The sequence below is a fragment of the Palaemon carinicauda genome, chromosome 21 (assembly GCF_036898095.1).
Source record: "Palaemon carinicauda isolate YSFRI2023 chromosome 21, ASM3689809v2, whole genome shotgun sequence".
NCBI lineage: Eukaryota > Metazoa > Arthropoda > Malacostraca > Decapoda > Palaemonidae > Palaemon > Palaemon carinicauda.
This window is the reverse complement of record NC_090745.1, coordinates 95,578,920-95,598,919: the sequence shown is the minus strand read 5'-3', so window position 1 is coordinate 95,598,919 and position 20,000 is coordinate 95,578,920. Positions and strand designations below refer to the sequence as shown.

At 43.4% G+C, this 20,000-nt stretch overlaps 1 protein-coding gene across 1 annotated transcript in view; it reads right to left on the bottom strand.

The window, feature by feature from the left end:
* LOC137615334 (DNA repair nuclease APEX1-like) overlaps positions 1-12,930 on the bottom strand; it is a 63,876-nt gene extending 50,946 nt beyond the window's left edge. Inside the window, exon 1 of the mRNA XM_068345132.1 lies at positions 12,712-12,930. Coding sequence (XP_068201233.1) covers positions 12,712-12,732 — 21 coding nt within the window. The 5' untranslated portion in view covers positions 12,733-12,930. The remainder of the gene's footprint in view (positions 1-12,711) is intronic.
* Between the last annotated feature and the right edge of the window lie 7,070 nt (positions 12,931-20,000).

The following is a 20,000-nucleotide window of genomic DNA, read 5'->3' as shown; positions in this document are numbered from 1 at the left end:
GACCACCCGCCAAATCAACCAGGATGCGAAAGGCTTCTTAGCCTTCCGGACAACCCAAAAAACAACAATAAAAACATTTCAAGAGAAAGATTAAAAGGGTATGGAATTAGGGAATTGTAGTGGTTGAGCCCTCACCCACTACTGCACTCGCTGCTACGAATGGTCCCAGTGTGTAGCAGTTCTTGTAAAGAGACTGAACATCTTTCAAGTAAAATGACGCGAACACTGACTTGCTTCTCCAATAGGTTGCGTCCATTATACTTTGCAGAGATATATTTTGCTTAAAGGCCACGGAAGTTGTTACAGCTCTAACTTCGTGCGTCTTCACCTTAAGCAAAGTTCGGTCTTCCTCACTCAGATGTGAATGAGCTTCTCGTATTAACAATCTGATAAAGTCTGACCAAGCATTCTTTGACAAAGGCAAGGATGGTTTCTTAACTGAACACCATAAAGCTTCAGATTGGCCTTATAAGGGTTTAGTACGCTTTAAATAGAACTTAAGAGCTCTAACAGGGCATAAGACTCTTTCTAGTTCATTGCCTACGATCTCCGATAAGCTGGGGATATCGAAAGATTTAGGCCAAGGCCGAGAAGGCAGCTCATATTTGGCTAGAAAACCAAGTTGTAGCGAACAAGTGGCTTTTTCTGACGAAAATCCTATGTTCTTGCTGAAGGCATGAATCTCACTGACTCTTTTAGCCGAGGCTAAGCATACCAGGAAAAAGAGTCTTAAGAGTGAGATCTTTCAGGGAGGCTGATTGTAACGGCTCCAACCTGTCTGACATGAAGAATCTTAGTACCACGTCTAAATTCCATCCAGGGGTAGCCAAACGACGCTCCTTGGTGGTCTCAAAAGACTTAAGGAGGTCTTGCAGATCTTTATGTTTGGAAAGATCTAAGCCTCTATGCCGGAAGACCGATGCCAACATGCTTCTGTAGCCCTTGATAGTGGGAGTTGAAAGGGATCGTCCTTTTCTCAGGTATAAGAGAAAAACAGCTATTTGAGCTACAGAGGTACTGGTCGAGGATACAGAAACTGACTTGCACCAGTCTCGGAAGACTTCCCACTTCGATTGGTAGACTCTAATGGAAGAAGCTCTCCTTGCTCTAGCAATCGCACTGGCTGCTTCCTTCGAAAAGCCTCTAGCTCTCGAGAGTCTTTCGATAGTCTGAAGGCAGTCAGACGAAGAGCGTGGAGGCTTTGGAGTACCTTCTTTACGTGTGGCTGACGTAGAAGGTCTACCCTTAGAGGAAGACTACTGGGAACGTCTACTAACCATCGAAGTATCTCAGTGAACCATTCTCTCGCGGGCCAGAGGGAAGCAACTAACGTCAACCTTGTCCCTTCGTGAGAGGCGAACTTCTGCAGTACCTTGTTGACAATCTTGAACGGTGGGAATGCGTAGAGATCCAGATGTGACCAATCTAGGAGGAAAGCATCTATATGTATTGCTGCTGGGTCCGGGACTGGAGAGCAATAGATTGGAAGCCTCTTGGTCAGCGAGGTTGCAAAGAGATCTATGGATGGTTTTACCCCAAGTGGCCCAAAGTCTTTTGCACACATCCTTGTGGAGGGTCCATTCGGTTGGAATTACTTGCCCTTTCCGACTGAGACAATCTGCTATGACGTTCAAGTCGCCTTGGATGAACCTCGTTACTAGGGAGATGTCTTGACCTTTTGACCAGATGAGCAGGTCCCTTGCGATCTCGTACAACGTCAGTAAGTGGGTACCTCCTTGTTTGGAGATGTACGCCAAGGCCGTGGTGATGTCCGAGTTAACTTCCACCACTTTGCCTCGAAGGAGAGACTTGAAGCTTTTCAAGGCCAGATGTACTGCCAACAGCTCCTTGCAGTTGATATGCATGCTCCTCTGACTCGAGTTCCACAGTCCTGAGCATTCCCGACCGTCTAGTGTCGCGCCCCAGCCCACGTCCGATGCGTCCGAGAAGAGAACGTGGTTGGGAGTCTGAACAGCCAGGGGAAGACCCTCTCTTAGGTTGATATTGTCCTTCCACCAAGTCAGACAAGACTTTATCTTTTTGGAAACCAGGATCGAGACCGCTTCTAGCGTCTTGTCCTTTTTCCAGTGAAAAGCTAGATGGTATTGAAGAGGACGGAGGTGTAGTCTTCCTAGTGACACAAATTGTTCCACGGATGACAGCGTCCCTACCAGACTCATCCACAGCCTGACTGAGCAGCGTTCCTTCTTCAGCATCTTCTGGATGGATAGCAGGGCTTGATCTATTCTGGGGGCTGATCGTCTTGTTGTTCAGCAACGTCCTCATCAGAGGGTTCCTCATCCGAAAACTGATGAGGAAACGGCAACGGAGTGGGCAACGTCTGGCTCGCTGAGTCCGGTAGCACTGGTGGATGCGTGACGGAGCCGGACGCAACATCATGGAACTGCAGCACAGTCTGTGAACTGTCAACAACCATGGGTGCGCGAGGAAGCACAGCGTCAACCCGAGACTGTCTAGACCGTCTGGGTTGTGCAGTCAACACCCTACCGGGTTGCTGAGGTTAACGCACTGCGTCAAAACAAGTCACCTCTGCTGGTTGTTGAACGTCCTGAACGTCAACAACCACCTCCGAGCGTCGCTTAACGTCAACGTGCGGCTGGCAACCCACACTGGGTCGCATCGGTGGAGGAACCACCTCAACTGGCAGACACGAGTAGGTTACCTCAGCGTCAACAGGGCGCACAACCGACCGGTTGGAAGGTTGTTGGCCAGAAGGTTCGGTAGCAACCTTCTCCGCATTAAAGTCCTCTATCAAGGACGCAAGCTTGGACTGCATGTTTTGCAGCAAAGCCCATTTAGGGTCTACGGGAGCAGGTGTGGCAACAGACGGGGTTAGCGACTGAGGCGGTACCGCTTACCATCCCTGAAAGCCTTGTTATGCATGACATAATTGTACAGCAAAACTTCAAAGGCTCAAAAACAGCTGTGAAGTTGACCTGTAAACAACTTGGAGCGTCTCCTGGCCAGGCGCCAGGGAGAGTCTACGAGAATTGAGAAGTCTATCTGGGCAGAGGCATGAACTCCCAAGCCGAGAACTTCTCTCGTGTCATATCAGACTCTCGCTCTATAAACCAGTTTAAAAGAAGGGAAAGCAAAGGCTGTATCCCCCAAACTCCTCCTGGTGAAAAACCAGTCGCCTAGCCAACGTAAAGCTCTCTAGGAGAACGAGAGAGCACTAGCTTAAAAACAACGGCTTCGAAGTAGCTAGGCCTAGTGTAAGCTCTGACGTTTAGGCGAACGAGGAGCAGCAGTTACAAAAAGATCCGGACAAAGATCCTTAAAAAAATCCTCATGATTTAATTAAAGTCCATAGGAGGCTAAGCAGCTTTAGGCTCCTCTCCATCTGACAGAGTCCTCAAGGGAATATCAGTAGGAGGGGGAACAGCAACTTCCTCATCTACAGGAACCTTGTCCAATAAAAGCTGAGTCTCAAGCAAGGGAGAGACCTACCGTGGTGGCAATGCTTTACAAGCAGAGTCCACACTCACTGGTGCATTAGTAGCGGACCAGAACGCAACGTCATGTAACTGCTTGACAGTCTGTGAACTGTCAACAACTGAACTGTCAACCACAACAGGTGCGTGAGGACGCACAGCGTCCACTCGAGACTGCTTTGACTGCCTAGACTGAGCAGTCAAAACAACTCTAGAATGCGGAGGTTGACGCACAGCGTCAAAACAAGTCAACTCCGATTGTTAGTGAACGTCTTGAACGTCAACAGGAGCATCAGCAAGTGGCCTAACGTCCAAATGCGGCTGAAAAACCACACGAGACCGCATCGAGTGTGGTTCTAAACAACCTGACTGACGTGACTAAGCTACGCCAACGTCATCAGTAAGCACAAAGGAACGTTAGGTTGGCTGAAAGCCAGGATATCGATGAGATAAACGGCTAGACTCAACGGACTAATCGGCAGAATAGTCTTCCATAAGGGAGGCAAGCATATACTGCATGTCTTGCCATACAACCCATTAAGGATCAACGGAAATGGTTGTGGTAAGAGACGAGGGTAACGTCTGTGACCGCAACACTTTGCCAACAAAAAAAAGACTCTCGGAGTCTGTGTTACGCCTTTGTTAGGCGGCGAGCAGTTATCCGATGACTGCATAGGGTCAGAGCTGTCCTAATGGTTGTAACCAGGACGCTGGACCTGTCCTGAAAGGACTGACTTTCGCTTAAGGGCTTCGAAACCTTGTGACAGGTTTCTTATGCGAAAAGCCTTCGGATGACGAGGAGAAACAACGTCTCTCTCGTCTTATGGTAGGGGAGATCTTGGTAAGATACACCCGATACCATAGAGGGAAAACGTCTGTTCGTTGATCAAGGCCTCTCGAACCCATAAGTCGTTTGACATTACTTCTCCCCTGAGCTTGGGAGCATGCAAGAGGTCCCGGACTAGGTGAACGACAGGCACGAACAGACGAACCCTCGGACGCAACACTGTAACACTTTGCGCATATCACTTTATCACTTCGATTTTCTGTTTTGCACTTATTTCACTGAAATCGAAACTTTTACTGACTTCTACCTGAAACACGCAATTCTACCCTTCATTAAAAGGTAGTAATTGCGAAATCAGTCGTATAATGCAAGCTCATTAATACCAGCAAAAAACAGAAAACAAATTTTAAGATAAAAAAATCAGTGGTTGGGAAAGACTAAACACTAGTTCATAAACTACGTTTTCAATCTCTCACCGCACATAGCCTGGGGACGAGAATAAAAAACTAAAAACGTTTTATCCTTCCTCCCCGTACAGCGACTAGGGACGAGAGTAACTCGAGAACAACGTTACCCGCTTGAACGGAACGTTTTCTCTCCTCTCTCTCCCTCCGTCTCTATCTCTCTCTCTCTTTCTCTCTTGATTTCGCACCTAAGAGAAGAGCCCAATTATATTTCGTCAAAAAAACATGTTATTTGACTAAAGGAAAAAACTGAAAGGTTTTTCAAATAAAAAGTTCCTTTAAAAAAGAATTTAAAACATTTAAGCTAAGAAAGAATGAACAAAACGTCAGAATCGATTTACTCTTACTGCAAAGTGAAACCGTGATACACTCCCTCTCTATCGTAACGATAGAGCGCATGTTGAACGTCCTGAACGTCAACAACTGCGTAGCATAAATAAACTAAACGTTAGTTCATCTTTGAAAACAGTACGAAGACTATCAAAGAAATTCTTTCATAAAATATTACATTTAAAAAGTTTTAAATCCTTAGCTCTTTAAAAGCTAATTACGATATAAAGGGCTCAACGTTGATTAACTTCGGTTTCCAAGTTAGGACCGCCTACTCTCAGGAAAGGTCTATATAAACAAAACATTAAAATTATTTTTATATGTTTATAATAAATGGAAAGTTAATCGAAGAGGCCTAATAAAGGCGGAGAGATATAAAATATATAGAGGAAAATCTATAACGTGATAAGATAATTACTAAAAGCCTAAACACACTTCCGTCTAAGGGAAGGGTCGGCCATTTAAAAGTGAAAGAAAGTCCATACTCTCTTTGTCACCATAATTAAATCTATCCAAAACGAGTTCAAGATTTAAGATGAAGATAAAACACCTGCATAGCGAAAGCTCAAAACTAGAATAAAGTACTTCACCAATTAGTTGTGAAAAAACTCCAGTTTAGCAACAGCGAGTAAGTACGTCTTGTCGATAGCTCGACAGAGAGAAAATTGAGTCTTTGTTTACATTGAGTACTGGGTATCTGGACGACAGATGGCGCTGTTGGGCACACCCGCAACCTGTGTAGCGATCGCTGGCGAGTTTTTACCGTAGAGTTGTCTGTCGGGCAACAGAGTTGCAGCTATATAATCACCGGCTAAGTTAAATATTGAAAAAACTAACTTATACACAGATGTGTAAACTAAATGCGTTTGTTTCTTCATTATGATCAGAGATAAACTTAAACAAAACATTGGTTGCCATTTTTTATCGTGCTTTTTGGCGTGTTTAGGAAACGCGTGATATAAAATCGCCTTTAATATTTGTGTCTGTTTTAGTTTAGGGTACTGTAGTACATGCATTAGGTGTTCTGTACATTAAAGGGTAGTTTGTTAACAGTACTACGTACAAGGGAAGGTTTTAAAAGTCTGAATATACATGTTAAATAAATACGTAAATATGGTGTCACTACTTCGCAGATTTTCACCTATCGCGGTCGGGTCTGGAACCTATCTACCGCGATAAACGAGGGATCACTGTATACCAGTCATTGAGATGGGAGCAGAGAAGACTTCTCGAGATTTACCATGATCCCTAGATCTTGGCAAAGTCCCAGAAGCTTGTCTTGGTGTCGAAGAAGGGTCGACTCCGGTGTCTGCCAGGATCAGCCAGTCATCCAGATAACGGAGGAGACGGATGCTGATCCTGTGTGCCCACGAAGATATCAGGGTGAACACTCAGGTGAAAACCTGTGGTGCTGTGGAGAGACCGAAACACAGCACCTTGAACTGGTAGATCTTGTTGTCTAGGCTGAATCTCAAGTACTTCCTGGAAGACGGATGGATTGGGATCTGGAAGTACGCGTCCTTTAGATCCAGTGTACACATGAAATCTTGCGGTCTCACTGCAAGTCTGACCGTCTTTGCTGTCTCGATGCTGAACGGAGTTTGTTTGATAAACTTGTTCAGGGCTGAGAGGTCAATGACGGGTCACCAGCCTCCAGACGCCTTCTTTACAAGAAAGAGTCGACTGAAGAAGCCTGGGGAGCAGTCGACGACCTCCTGGAGAGCATCCTTCTTGAGCATGGTCTCGACTTCTGCCCGAAGGGCTAGCCCCTTTACCCTTTACCGATCCCATGGCATAGGAGCTCAACGAAACTGGATTCGCTGTCAGGGGAGGAAGAGATGTCATGAACGGGACGCGATATCCTTGACTGATCACGGAGATCATCCAGGAATCGGCCCCGAGTTGTTGCCACCTGAACGCGCAACTTTGTAGGCATCCCCCCACTGGTGGACATGCAGGGGGATTGCCAATCCCAGCGTTTGCGGTCTCGGCCGCTCCCTCTAGGATTCTTGCCTCCCCTGGAGGACTTTCCGCCCTTCTTGTCTTTGACAGGAAAGGACTGCTGTTTGGACACCTTCGTCTTTGCTGCCGGAGCCGGTTTCGTCTACTTGGACTGGCGAGATTGTTGGGGTGCTGGAGGTTTGTAGGGCTTAGATGTAAGAGCCCTTTGGAGAAGAGAATCGTGGTTCGATTTCCTCCACCTCTCAGCTGCCTGTTCCACATCCTTGGGCACAAACAGACTCTTTCCTAAGATGGAAGAGTGTCTGAGCTTGCAGACATCCACGGCTGGGACCTTCACGTGGAACCTCTCGGTCACCGCATCACGACGTTTCAAGATCGAGTTTGCCCACAAGTTCGAAACTTGGTGGGCCAGAAACTCGATGGTACGTGTGCCCGAGAGGAGGAAGGTCTCCAGGGCCTTCCTGGTGCTTTCCTTGGAAAGATCCTCAGAATGCAACAGGATGCCCAGAGACCCTACCCAGACATCCAGCCACGAAGTGGCCTGCATGGCACACTTTGCGACTTTCTCCTGACTCAGGATCTCCGTTGCCGAGAATGTCACCTGCCGGTTGGAGAGTCTCTCAAGAGAGATTCCCCTGGTGAGCTCTTCCACAGAGTGGTGAAGAGGAAGAGCTATAGAAGGCTCCTCCATGATCTCGAAGTACCTCCTCTGTTGGACACGAGGAGGTGGTAGGAGCTTGTTACCAGCAGAGGAACGGCTGGAGGAGGCGAGTTCCACAAGCTGGCCCTCGACCTTATCTCTGGCACTCTTCACCCCTTGGGACCAAGGCAAAGCCGCGCTGGCCTTAGAGGGTTTTTGAGTGCCGTAGACTTGGTCCAGGAACATATCCTTGCCTTCACGAGGGGCGGTCATGGGGTCCTTGAACTTGTTGAGATGTCTCATCAAAGTCAGGACCTGCCAGAAGGCGTGCTCCGAATCATGCTGCTCTCCTCCTGGTGAGTTGGCAGCAAAGTCTCCTGTCCCCAGCTGCTCTACTTGGGGGGACACGTGGATGTTCTCCTGGAGTCTCGCTGGCTCTGGTCGAATCCTTGAAGAAGACTTCGTGATGGTCTTCGAGTCCTTAGGCTCCCTTCTAGGAGGGATGCAAAACTCCAGCAAAGAAGCCTGAGGACTCTTCTCTGCCCCAGTACGCGACGATTCTCCTACTCGAGGTGGGGTCTCTCCCATTGGTGCGGTGGGGGAAGGCCTCACCTCGGTAGATTCTCCTGAGGACGGAAAAGCTTCGTCCACAGGAGAAGGAGAGAATGTCTGAGGGGGGGAAGGAGCCTTCCTTACGGGCTTCTAGGGAGCCAGCTTGACCCTAGGAGAAGTCACCACGAACTTCACTCCTCTCTTCCTCTTCAGTGAGGACGCTGGTTTGAGGCCCAAATCAGCGAAGGCGGGCTTAACAGCTTGGACGACAGCTCTGATAAGGGACCCAAACCAAGGCTGACGACTGACGGAAGCAGTGTCAGAGACCCCCACTGGAGGGAAGGGGATCGGGCGATCCTTAGGAGTAGACACCACAGGGCCTGCCTGAAAAGAAGAAGAGGAAGAATGTTGCCTAGACCTCTCTGAAGACTTCCACTCCTCCTGCGAGCGCGCTGTCCTGCAATTGCGGGGGAGGGATCGAGAAGATGATGACCTGGTTGTGGGCGCTCCTAGAGACTCGCTCGGCTGCTCGCGCTGCGAAACCCGACGAGAATCACATGCGGGGTCGCGCTGGCGCTCGCGCGATGGACAAATCGCGGGACCGCGGGCGAACCTTTGCACGCAAGGGCGCGGGCGCGCGGAGATGAAGGCGCGGGCGCGCGGGAGAAGGGGCGCGTGGGCGCGCGGCCACAGGGGCGAGCGTTGGCGCGTTGGCGAGCGATGGCGCGCAGGCGAGCGATGGCGCGTAGGGCGATCGTGCTCAGGCAAGATAGCGCGTGGGCACGTAGGAGACCATTGACACGCAGGATCGTGTGCGCGCGGGCGTGCTGAGAGATGCTTGCGCGCAGGCGACAGATCGCGCGGGCGCGCAGGAGATCGCTGGCGCGTGGACAGGAGCAGGCGGCTGGGGCGCAGGGCCAACAGGAGTAGAGGAGCGTACCGGGGGCTGCTCGTGGGCGCGTGCAGGAGACTTCCCAGCTCTGGAAGGGCGCGACGAGTGCACACGATGGCGCAGGTGATCGCGGGCGAGAAGGAGAAGGAGGCATCTTCTTGCCTGTGCCCAGATTCGAGGATCGTGGGCGCGCGGGCGAATGAGGACGCGCAGGAGAAGATCGCTGGCAAGCTGGGGAGCGTGGGCGCGTAGCAGGAACAGGGTGCGCAGATGTGCGCTGGCGAGTAGGTAAACGCTGGTGCACAGGAAAACGCTGGCGCGTAGGCGAGCGCTGGCGAACAGGTGCGCGGTGACGAGCAGGAGAGCGCTAACGAGATGACTCTGCCTCTGCTGCAGGAGATCGCTGGCGCACAGGAAGGTCCTCAGCAACAGCAGGAGAGCGCTGGCGCGCTACTGCACGCGAGCGCACAGGAGAATGTGGGTGCGCAGGTGAAACCTGGCACTGAAGAGACTTGCTCACATTGTGAGACAAGTCCTTCTGCCCCGAAGGGACCGGAAGCCGTTGGAAAACGGGGTGCGTGGGCACCCACAGCGCGTCAGCTTCCAAACGGAGAAGGCAGGTCCAAAGGTGTGGCAGGCGTTGGAGATCGCGTACGATCTGCAGAGAGGTCCAGGGATGCAGCTGCAACGGTCAGCTCACGTCGAGGAGGAACCTCTGTGGGGGACGTCGAGGGTGAAGAACCGAAGAGGCGCCTCCTAACCCCCTTGTAGGGATAAGGAAGGCCTCTACGGCGGAGAGGATGGCGAGCCTTGCGGCGAAGACAACCTCTAGGAGCAGGCACACCATCGTCGGTCCTCCGAAGAGGAGTCTCTGTTAGTGAACTTCCCCGAGGGGGAGAATCACCCGCAGGAGACCATTGGACTCGGCTCCTCCCTCGAAGGATGTTCGGAGGGGGGAACTGAGCCTTCAGCTACATCGGCAACCAAGGCAGGGGTTTGACCCGACCCGTCAGAAGCCTCTGCCACAACAACGTCGACGATAGACAGAGGATCTACCTCCGCTATCACCGGCGACTGTTTGACAGCTGCTCCCAACTGGATCAAGTCAAACAGGGCTTCCCTGGAGGTCGAACCCTTAAGCCCCAAGGAAGCCCAAAGCTGCAATAAATCATCATTAGTTACAGAGTTATCAATATCCTCCCCCGGAGGAGGAGCTGCCTCACTATGGGAGGCAATTCCCTCTCCCGAATCACGAGGTTGGTCAACAAAAGAATTTCCTACGCTACCATTCGCCGGCCTCTCACGAGAGGCCGATCGAGTGGGAGCTCCGGAGGAGGTTCGGGCAGCAGAAGAAGAGTCCTTGGAACTTTCCTTCTTCAAAGCAACCCTTGAAGGAGAAAGATCCCGTTTAGACTTCTTCTTCCGTCGCCGGGAAAACCTCTCCCACAAGGAGGTAGACCACTCCCTGCACTCACTACATACATTTTCTCTATCACACCGTTGACCTCTGCAGTACGGACACAAGGTGTGAGGGGTCCGTCTCGACCGCCGACATAAACATGCCATAAGGGCGGTCGGGTAAGCCAGGGCATTTCCGCAAGACAGAGGTAGAGGCCAACTTCCGAACACACTCTGAAAGAAAAAGCAAAAAAGATTAAGGCTGTCAAAATGCGAGGGTGAGATAGACACGTCTGACCGCCACCCCAGCCAAAAGTGAAGTGAATCAGTTCAGCGGTGTGTGAGGGGGGAGGGGTAGCTGGTTACCACTCCCCTACCCCCTCGCTAACTAGAGAGGGGGTAGTAAACCTTCGTTAAAAATCCAATGGCTCGTCATTTCAGCTACGCCGAAAGTAATACCCTGTAAATAGCAAAGGTTTGTATTTTGGTTACGGAACAAATTTAGGTTAGTAAATAAGTTTTGATTCACATTACTTGGTAATTATTTGAAAGCACTGATATTTTACAGACAAAATACTTCCAGCCAATCAGCTTTAAGGAGACCTTTCCGAGTTAAAAGGGCACCCCTGCAAGTCTGAGCAAATATGCCTCATTAACTAAAATTGAGTATAGGACATATTCATTAGCAGGACGTCACCACATATACACTTAACCCTTTTACCCCCAAAGGACGTACTGGTACGTTTCACAAAACTCATCCCTTTACCCCCATGGACGTACCAGTACGTCCTTGCAAAAAACTGCTATTTACATTTTTTTTTTGCATATTTTTGATAATTATTTGAGAGACTTCAGGCATTTTCCAAGAGAATGAGACCAACCTGACCACTCTATGACAAAAAATTAAGCCTGTTAGAGCAATTTAAAAAAAATTTACTGCAAAATGTGCTTGAAAAAAAATAACCCCTGGGGTTAAGGGTTAGGAAGTTCCAAATAGCCTGGGGATAAAAGGGTTAAAACTGAACCAGGAAGATCCTTTCATGTTCATCGAACACCTTAGAATCTCAAAATATTCTACGCCCAGGACCGTGAGTTTAAGCTGTTTACTGGGGAGGCTACTGCTGTGGTAGGGCACCACAGTGGGGGGTTGGGCTTGTCCGGCTGACGTTCTGGTGAGCATCTCTTCTGATGGAACCGGAACTGAAACCAGTCACCTTTTAACCTTTAACCTTTAATATTTTCTAAATCATGACATTATACCAGATTAGGTCAGACAGAGTGGAAATACCTTAGACTATAATACAGAATACATATCAGCTTAACTTCCTTGCAACTCAAAAACCACAAAATATAGATTGTTAGACGGGCAGTGATATTATCGGAGTATATACATGACGAAAATGCCACATAACTTCCTTATTTTTAACCCTATTGCTATAAATACAGTTGTTAGGAAAGTATATAAAACACGCCTTGTAGGTCAGGTTACTTGGGGAAGTTTAAGTGAGGTCTTGTTCTAAGTTGGCAGGTCCTGTCCATCATTGTACAAAGGCTTTATTTTATATAACCTAACCAAGGATTACAGATCCTAATTAGACACAGAGAACCATAAATCATACAATGTTTCTTCATCATTTATTATCTGAAAGTATTGTATGTATCAGAGTGAGCAACATTTACCATTCTATCCTGTGAATTATTGTATGTTCACATGAAGGATTGTAAAATACAGTATGTTACTTCATTAAACAATATGAGGTGACCTGTGACCTTCGTCAAATAGAAATTACTAAATTACTGTTCTGTCAAATGAACAAAATATTAAAATAGATCACAGAAAAGATTAGCGAATGCCTCCCACAATTAAGATTATGAAACCGACTAGCCTAGCTCAATCGAAGTTAAGTTAAATGCCCTTTTCTTTTAACAAAAGAATAAAGAAACGAATGTTTTGTTAGAACATGAGAGAAAATTATAGGGTACAGTTTCGGCATCTGGCATTAAGGTATATCAGATGGTAAGACTCGAATTGGGTCTACCTTAGGCCTACCTGGTTCGGTTAATTAGAGCAAAATTCATAACATACAAAATCTTTCTCAATCTACGTAAAAATTATGCCCTTGAGTAACATATTTTTCGGAGGAAGAAGTACTTAATGTAAACTACTGAGCTGTTTACAGCAATGAGCTACATAAAAATAGTCAATTAAATTAATGTATGATACAACTTACGTTAGCTCTTTTGGGTGGCATGATTGCTGTAGTTCTCTGCAACTGACGGATTAGACTGGAAATTAGTGACAGTCCCCTTGGATTGCAAATTCGTGGCGTAACAAATAACGCCAACGTGATGATTCTTGAATGTACACTTGCAAAGCTGCAAATTGTAACCCAAGAAGCAAGAGACCGGGTGATGCGTAATGTTGTTTACGCCTCAAGAAGCGCGCGCCAACGTGTTGATGGTGTTTTTTACGTTCATTCTGTTCCAATGCAAACGAAAAACTGTTTGCTTTGCATATGGTACATGAAAATAACAGTTATTCCACGTGTATGTTTATCAATCGATTATTTAGGCTGCTATCAAAATGAAACAATAATCAAATCTATAAAATATCTGCATTACCAAGAAAAAAAATTTTAAAAAAAAATCAGCACGAAAAGGTTTAAGGTACACTTGAGGGTACACTAGGCGCACTATTCCATGTTATTTCTCTTCTTTTCGTTTTTTTTTTCTTAACTTTTTATAGTGTATATATTAAATATTTATTCTAATATTGTTACTATTCTCAGAATACTTTATTTTAATTGTTAAATTGCTTCTCTCGTAGTTTATCTATATGGTTTTCAAACTAGGGTTGTAGCTTAGCAAATAATAATAATAATAATAATAATAATAATAATAATAATAATAATAATAATAATAATAATAATAATAATAATAATAATAATAATAATAATAATAATAATAATATGGAAGAAATGAAAATTACGAAAATCTTTTTCTTTTGTATTACACGAAAATAACAGCTATTCTGTCACTACTGTATATTTATTTAGGCTACTCTCAAAATAAAAAAAAAAGTCAAAATCTATATGAATTCTAAATTAATATAAATATAAACAGAGAAAAGTTTATGGACAAACTGGACATATAAACAAAATCATCAAAATGATGTACGACGATCGCGCATAAAGCTGATTAATGTTTATGTTATTGTTATGATTCATATCATCAAATATATGTTTCATAAATCATGTGTTAATAAGCGATGTCTTTTTAAGCAGATGATAGATTGGTATTGAATTCATTGTAGGTAGTGGTAGAAACATAAAAATCCATGCATAAATCAACTAAAGAGACTAAACAGTATGATAGTAATAACCAATAACTGACACGGCATAGATTTTGTAGAAGGCTTGTGATACATTAAGAGAATAATAGTAATGAATCCTATTCAATATCTAGAGACATTGATTAATAGCTCAAGATACTGCTTTAGAAATAAACTGACAAGAGCCCGTGATAAATCAAAACAAATAGCACGTACGTGTTCTTTTCCACCGTTATCCCAACATCAAGGGGTCGTTGCCTGATATGCCTTACCCAGTGTCTTCTATCAAAGACTCCTCTTCCACCCTTTTTTTTTCTCCATATCATCTCATCTAATTCTCTGCCTCCCTCTTGATATTCTAACAGATTCCTCGCTAGTGCTCCTCGCTCCCTCTCCACCATCCATCCTCAGCATGTGCCCATACCTCACAAGGGCATCATTTGGGGGGCGGGGGAGGGCCAGGAATACCAACCCCCCAGGACTCAACTAGTAACCCCCAACCATTACCTTACCCCCTCATTCCCAAAGCCCAAGAAATAACAACAGCTGGTTTTCCATTATTCCCACCAAAATTCAAATATGTCACCACTTTAAGATCACACTTAGTTATATATATATTTTTGTGACTACGACTAGCAAACTATTAAAAGCTGACTTTAAAAGTCTCTGGCTTCGCCAAAATTAATTGTTGTAACTTAAAAATCAGTGCGATATGATTCACGCTGAAGTAAGCAATAATAAATTGTCGTTAATTGTATATTCCCAAACCAAAGCGTTTTTGCAATCTCTTTCTCTCTCCCTCGTGTTTTCAATTACCGATGGCACTAGGGGTTATCTTATCGACTGACCCCTATTAAGCAGTTAAGCAGCAGCAGCACATAAAAAGATCATTAACTCTCTCTCTCTCTCTCTCTCTCTCTCTCTCTCTCTCTCTCTCTCTCTCTCTCTCTCTCTCTCTCTCTCTCTCTCTCTCTCTCTCGTTAGAAAGGCCAAGATCAATGAAGAGAAAAGTGGCTTCAGCTAGTAAAGAAAACCCAAAAGAATTTTTTGCATATGTAAACAGTAAAAACCAATCAAAACGACATTAGCCCATAAATAGAGACTTAGAGGGTAATCTTATAACAAATAATTTGGAAAATACGCCGAACTGATGAATGCATATTTCACAACTGTATTCACTGGGGAAGAATCAATAACCATTCCCGCATCAGTTATCAAATATGAAGGGCCACAACCATTAAATAGAATCACCTTTAAAATGGATGATGTCATAAATAAAATAAAAGGACTCAGTAAGTCCAAGGACCCAGGTCCAGATGATATTCATCCAAGGGAGATTATAGAACTAGAAGAGATAACCCCACACTTTTACAAAATGTTCCGAAAGACAACCAACGAAAGAAAGGCGCTACAAGAATGGAAATTAGGCAATGTTACTCCAATCTACAAGAAGGTACAAAAAAAAATCAGTTATAGTAGATTCAATAGTAGAACATATAGAGAAAAACAATCTTCTGATAGACAGCTACCATGGTTTTAGACAAAAGAGATCATGTGTGACAAATGTTTTGGAATTTTTCCTCATGTTCAGTATTTATGACAAAAGCAGGGCAATAGACATCATATACCTAGACTTTCAAATGGCTTTTGACAAAGTTTGTCATACAAAATTTAATGGTCAAAATTAGAGCACTAGGCATCATTAACGAGCCAGCTGAATGGATCGAATATTGGCTAACAAACAGAAAACAGAAAGTTGTAATCAATGGGGAAGCTTCAGAGTGGGCAGCTGTTAAAAGCGAAGTACCGCAAGGATCCGTCCTTGGACCATTGCTATTTCTGATATACAGTAACGACATAGATTTAGGATTAACTAGTAAAATAGCCAAATTTGCCAACAATACTAAACTATGCACAAATGTTGCAAACTCAGAAGACGTAGAATTCTTAAGAAAGGATCTAATGAAGCTAGGAGAATGGTCCAGAAAATGGCAAATGCCTTTCAACTGTGGTAAATGTAAAGTCATGCACATAGGTTATGGTAACCAATAATCAGATTACTCACTGCTGGGTAATGAAAAAGAAAGTGTGGACCAGGAGGAAGATCTCGGTATTATTATCAGCAAGGATTTAAAGTTCCCCAAACAGAGCACAAAAACTGAAAAGAAAGCACAAAAACTAATAGGTTACACAAAGAGAAAATTCAAATACAGAAACAAAGACACTACTATAGTTGTACACATCACTAGTAAGACCCCATCTAGAATACGGAGTCCTATTCTGTTCTTCAAGTATTCAGACGGGTATAGATACACTGGAAGCAGTACAGGCTATGGCCACCAAACTAGTTCCAACAATACAGAAATTTGAATATAGACGGAGGATGGAACATTTGACCTTATTTGATATAAAAACTCGACGACTAAGGGGACAGTTAGTATAGGCATTCAAAATTCTTAATGAATAACAAATGTAGATTACAGCAATATATTCACACAGCACAAATTAATCCAGAGGTAACGGATACAAACTGAAATTGAAAAGATACAACTCCACTCAATGTGGCAATTTTTTACATACAAAATACTAGAAAATACTTGGAATAGACTTCTAGCGGATGTAGTAAACAGTAACACGGTAACCGAGTTAAAAAATAAGTTAGACAAGATCGTAAGAACTCTCTAAATGCTTAAACTAAATCGCTCTACCAAAGAGCAAATGGAGTCTACACATTTGGACTTTGAGACATCCAAAATCCTCGTAACTCCTTGTTGTAAATCTCTCTCTCTCTCTCTCTCTCTCTCTCTCTCTCTCTCTCTCTCTCTCTCTCTCTCTCTCTCTCTCTCTCTCTCTCAAGTTTATCCTTCCGCGGTCATGATGAAAGTGAAACTTCAGAAAATAGAGGAAACTTCTATGGGACGCTTGATATGTTAGCAGCATAGTTGAAATTTTGCATAAAAAGGTGGAAGTAAAGTATGGCTACTACAAGTCCACAGAGTATCAAAATGGCTTAATACAGGTGTTTTAAAATAAATTTCTCAAAATTGTATCTACACCAATTAGGAAGACAAAGTATTTTTTAATATTAGTAGATGAGACAGAGGATCAGTCAAGAAAAGAGCAATTAAGCATAATAATCAGGTTTTTTTTATGGCGAAATAACCCATGAGAGATGTTGTGGTACCTATCACATGCAAAGCTAGATGCCGAATCCCTTGCAAATTTCATTCTGAAGTAGTTAAATGAGCTAGAATTACGACTGTTAAATTGTATAGCACAGTGCTATGATGGGGCGAGCGATGAGTGGATGAGGGTTCAGGAGTTCAGGCTCGTATAGCAGAGCAAGTTCCCCATGCCATCATATACATTGCTATGCGCATAACCTCAATCTAGTTCTCATTGACTGTGTAAAGAACCTTGATGACCTTACAGATATCTTCTCAACCTTACAGACTTTTCATAAATATGTTTCAAATAGCAACTCAAGACATGAGCTTTTTGTTAAATCACAGGAGCTGGGACAACAGGTTCTAAAATTAGAGAGAGCAGATGCAGCTAAATGGTTCTGTTGGTACAGGAGTATTCAGATTATTTGTGTACGATATGAAGCTATCTTGCAGTATAAAATTCCATATCCGAGTCAAGTAATGCAGCTTCTATGGAAGCATCTGCCCTAAAATCAAGAATGGAATCTTGGAGATTCATAGTTTGTCTGTTTGTTGCAGAAAATTGTTAATGTAATCAAATTTTCCGTCGGAGCAACTTCAAGAAAAAGGTATATCCATTGTTAAGACTATAGATCTAATCACATCAACGAAAACAAATTTGGTAAATATGAGAACTGACAGAGAATATGAGAAGTTGTATGATGAAGCACAAGAGTTTTCTAAAAATCTTGGAATTGATGTATCAGAGGTGAGTGCCACTGTGGGATTAGCTATAATAGTAGCAAGAAAATACAACGAACATCAAACAGACTTAAAAAGTATCACACAAGTACAACTGGGAAGCGGCATGGACAATTAGTATCTTCTCAGAACATCAATCTAAAGCAACATTTGAAGACAGATTTGCATTTGTCAATAAGAGATAAATGCACTGTTGAATTTGACAGCAGGTTTAGCAATAACATTAACTTATTTCAAAATCTCACTATATTTGACTGTCAATCAAAGCAGTTCTTTGATGAGGAAAAGCTAACTCTGCTCGCAAAGTACTATAGTGTGCACATTGATTCAGTCCTCTTGCTTTAAAAGACTCATTCCACAAAGGCGTTCTTAGAACAAAAGAAACAAAAAAGACCTATTTGATGTGTACTCTGCTCTGAATATCTTACCTGTTGCATTTTCTGGGTTGCTAGCCATCCTTAAAATCTTTTTAACCATTCCAGTCACTACTGTTAGTAACGAGAGATTTTTCTGTGTTAAAACACATGAGGAACTATTTACGAACTACAACTGGAGATGATCGGCTATCTTCTTTGTTGTTGATGGGAACAGAAAAACTTATGTTTAAGTCATTTGATATAAAAGAGCTAGTGAATGATTTTGCTTGCATGAGACAACGCCCGTACCCATTAGTGTAATTCTATTCAGGGATATATTCCCCCCAAAAACAATTTAATTTGCATTATGGTACTCAAGTTATTAACATTATTACTTTTATGCTCTTCTATTTTCATTGGTACTCAAATTATCAAATAATTAATTTTATTTCATATTAATAAAGATTCTATTACAGTTATTATGCTGTTATTTCATAATTTTCTTTAATGTCCGGCATTGCCAGCCAGTGGTTCTATAGTTTGATTTATAGAATATATTTTCTTAAAATTGTAAATATAAAGAAAAATCATCATGTTTTTTTATTCAAATATGTACTCATAAATATAAGAAATTTCTCTGAAATATTTTGTCTTGACCCTTGTATCTCTGGTTTATTTATATACTTAGGCACTAATGATGGTGAGATAAATGAATAGTGGGATGATGTATTTTTTTTAAATGCTTTGCTTATGTGGCTTCTAAAAGCATACAAAATAGCACAAAATAAAAAAAAAAAAAATTATTCTCAGGGGGGCGTTCAGCCCCCCGAAACCCCCACCCCCAATCACTGATTAGACTCGCTTCGCTCGCCAAAGTATTTTCCCCCTCAAGAAAAATCGGAATTGACGCATCTGCCTTCTCAGTCATGACAGTCTTATCCCCTCTGTAGCCTAATCTTTACTACGCCTGCCATTCTTATTTCAACATTTTCCAATTTTTCAAGCAGTGATATTCCCATAATCCACCTTAAAATCTTCATCTCTGTTCTCTCAAGATTTGCTTCGTCTATTCGTCCTATAGTCCATGTTTCCGAACCTTACGTTAACGCTGGTCTCATTACTTGCTATAGATCTTGACTTTTAGTTTGATTGGCATTCTCTTATCACATAGGCCTACTAATACCGCTTCTTCCCTCCTGATTGCAATATTTATGCCTACAATGGAAATAAAGAAGGTGGATGAATAAATGAGGTGGGAGGAAACAAAGACAATCTGATATATAAAACAATATTGAGGGGCACAAGGTAAGCGTCAGGCTCTCCATTAAAAAAAAAAAAAAAAAAAAAAAAAAAAAAAATTGCTATGAAAAACAGGCTATTTTATTTATAACACACTTATTAATAATAGGAATAGCCTTCCTATTGTACAAATGTGTTTCTATAACAATAAAAATCATTGTTATCGGGTTCATTAGTTTATTCCGGTTTAGGGTAGCCTCTTTTGTTTACTAGTTTTCCATCGTCATGGATATAGAATAAATATATTGACCGTTGAAATATAACATTACATGACCCATGGTGGTGCAAGTTTATATTGGATATCTTTCAATGTATATAGAACGTTTACTCCATTTGATTAATGTATTAAATGTACTGCATGTAGCTTGGCTAATAATAATAAGAGAAGAAGAAGAAGAAGAAGAAGAAGAAGAAGAAGAAGAAAAAAAGAATATTTCAAAATCATATATCAGTGGAAATAATGATGCAAAAAAGCCTCAACGTTCGATTGATATTAGTTTTAGATACGTACCCAAATCGTAAATAAAAGTAGGCAAAATATTAATTTTGTACATGCGACCAACAATAACCTCATACCAATAAATATCATTGATATCAATAAAGACTTCACCGGCGTCGTTTGCATG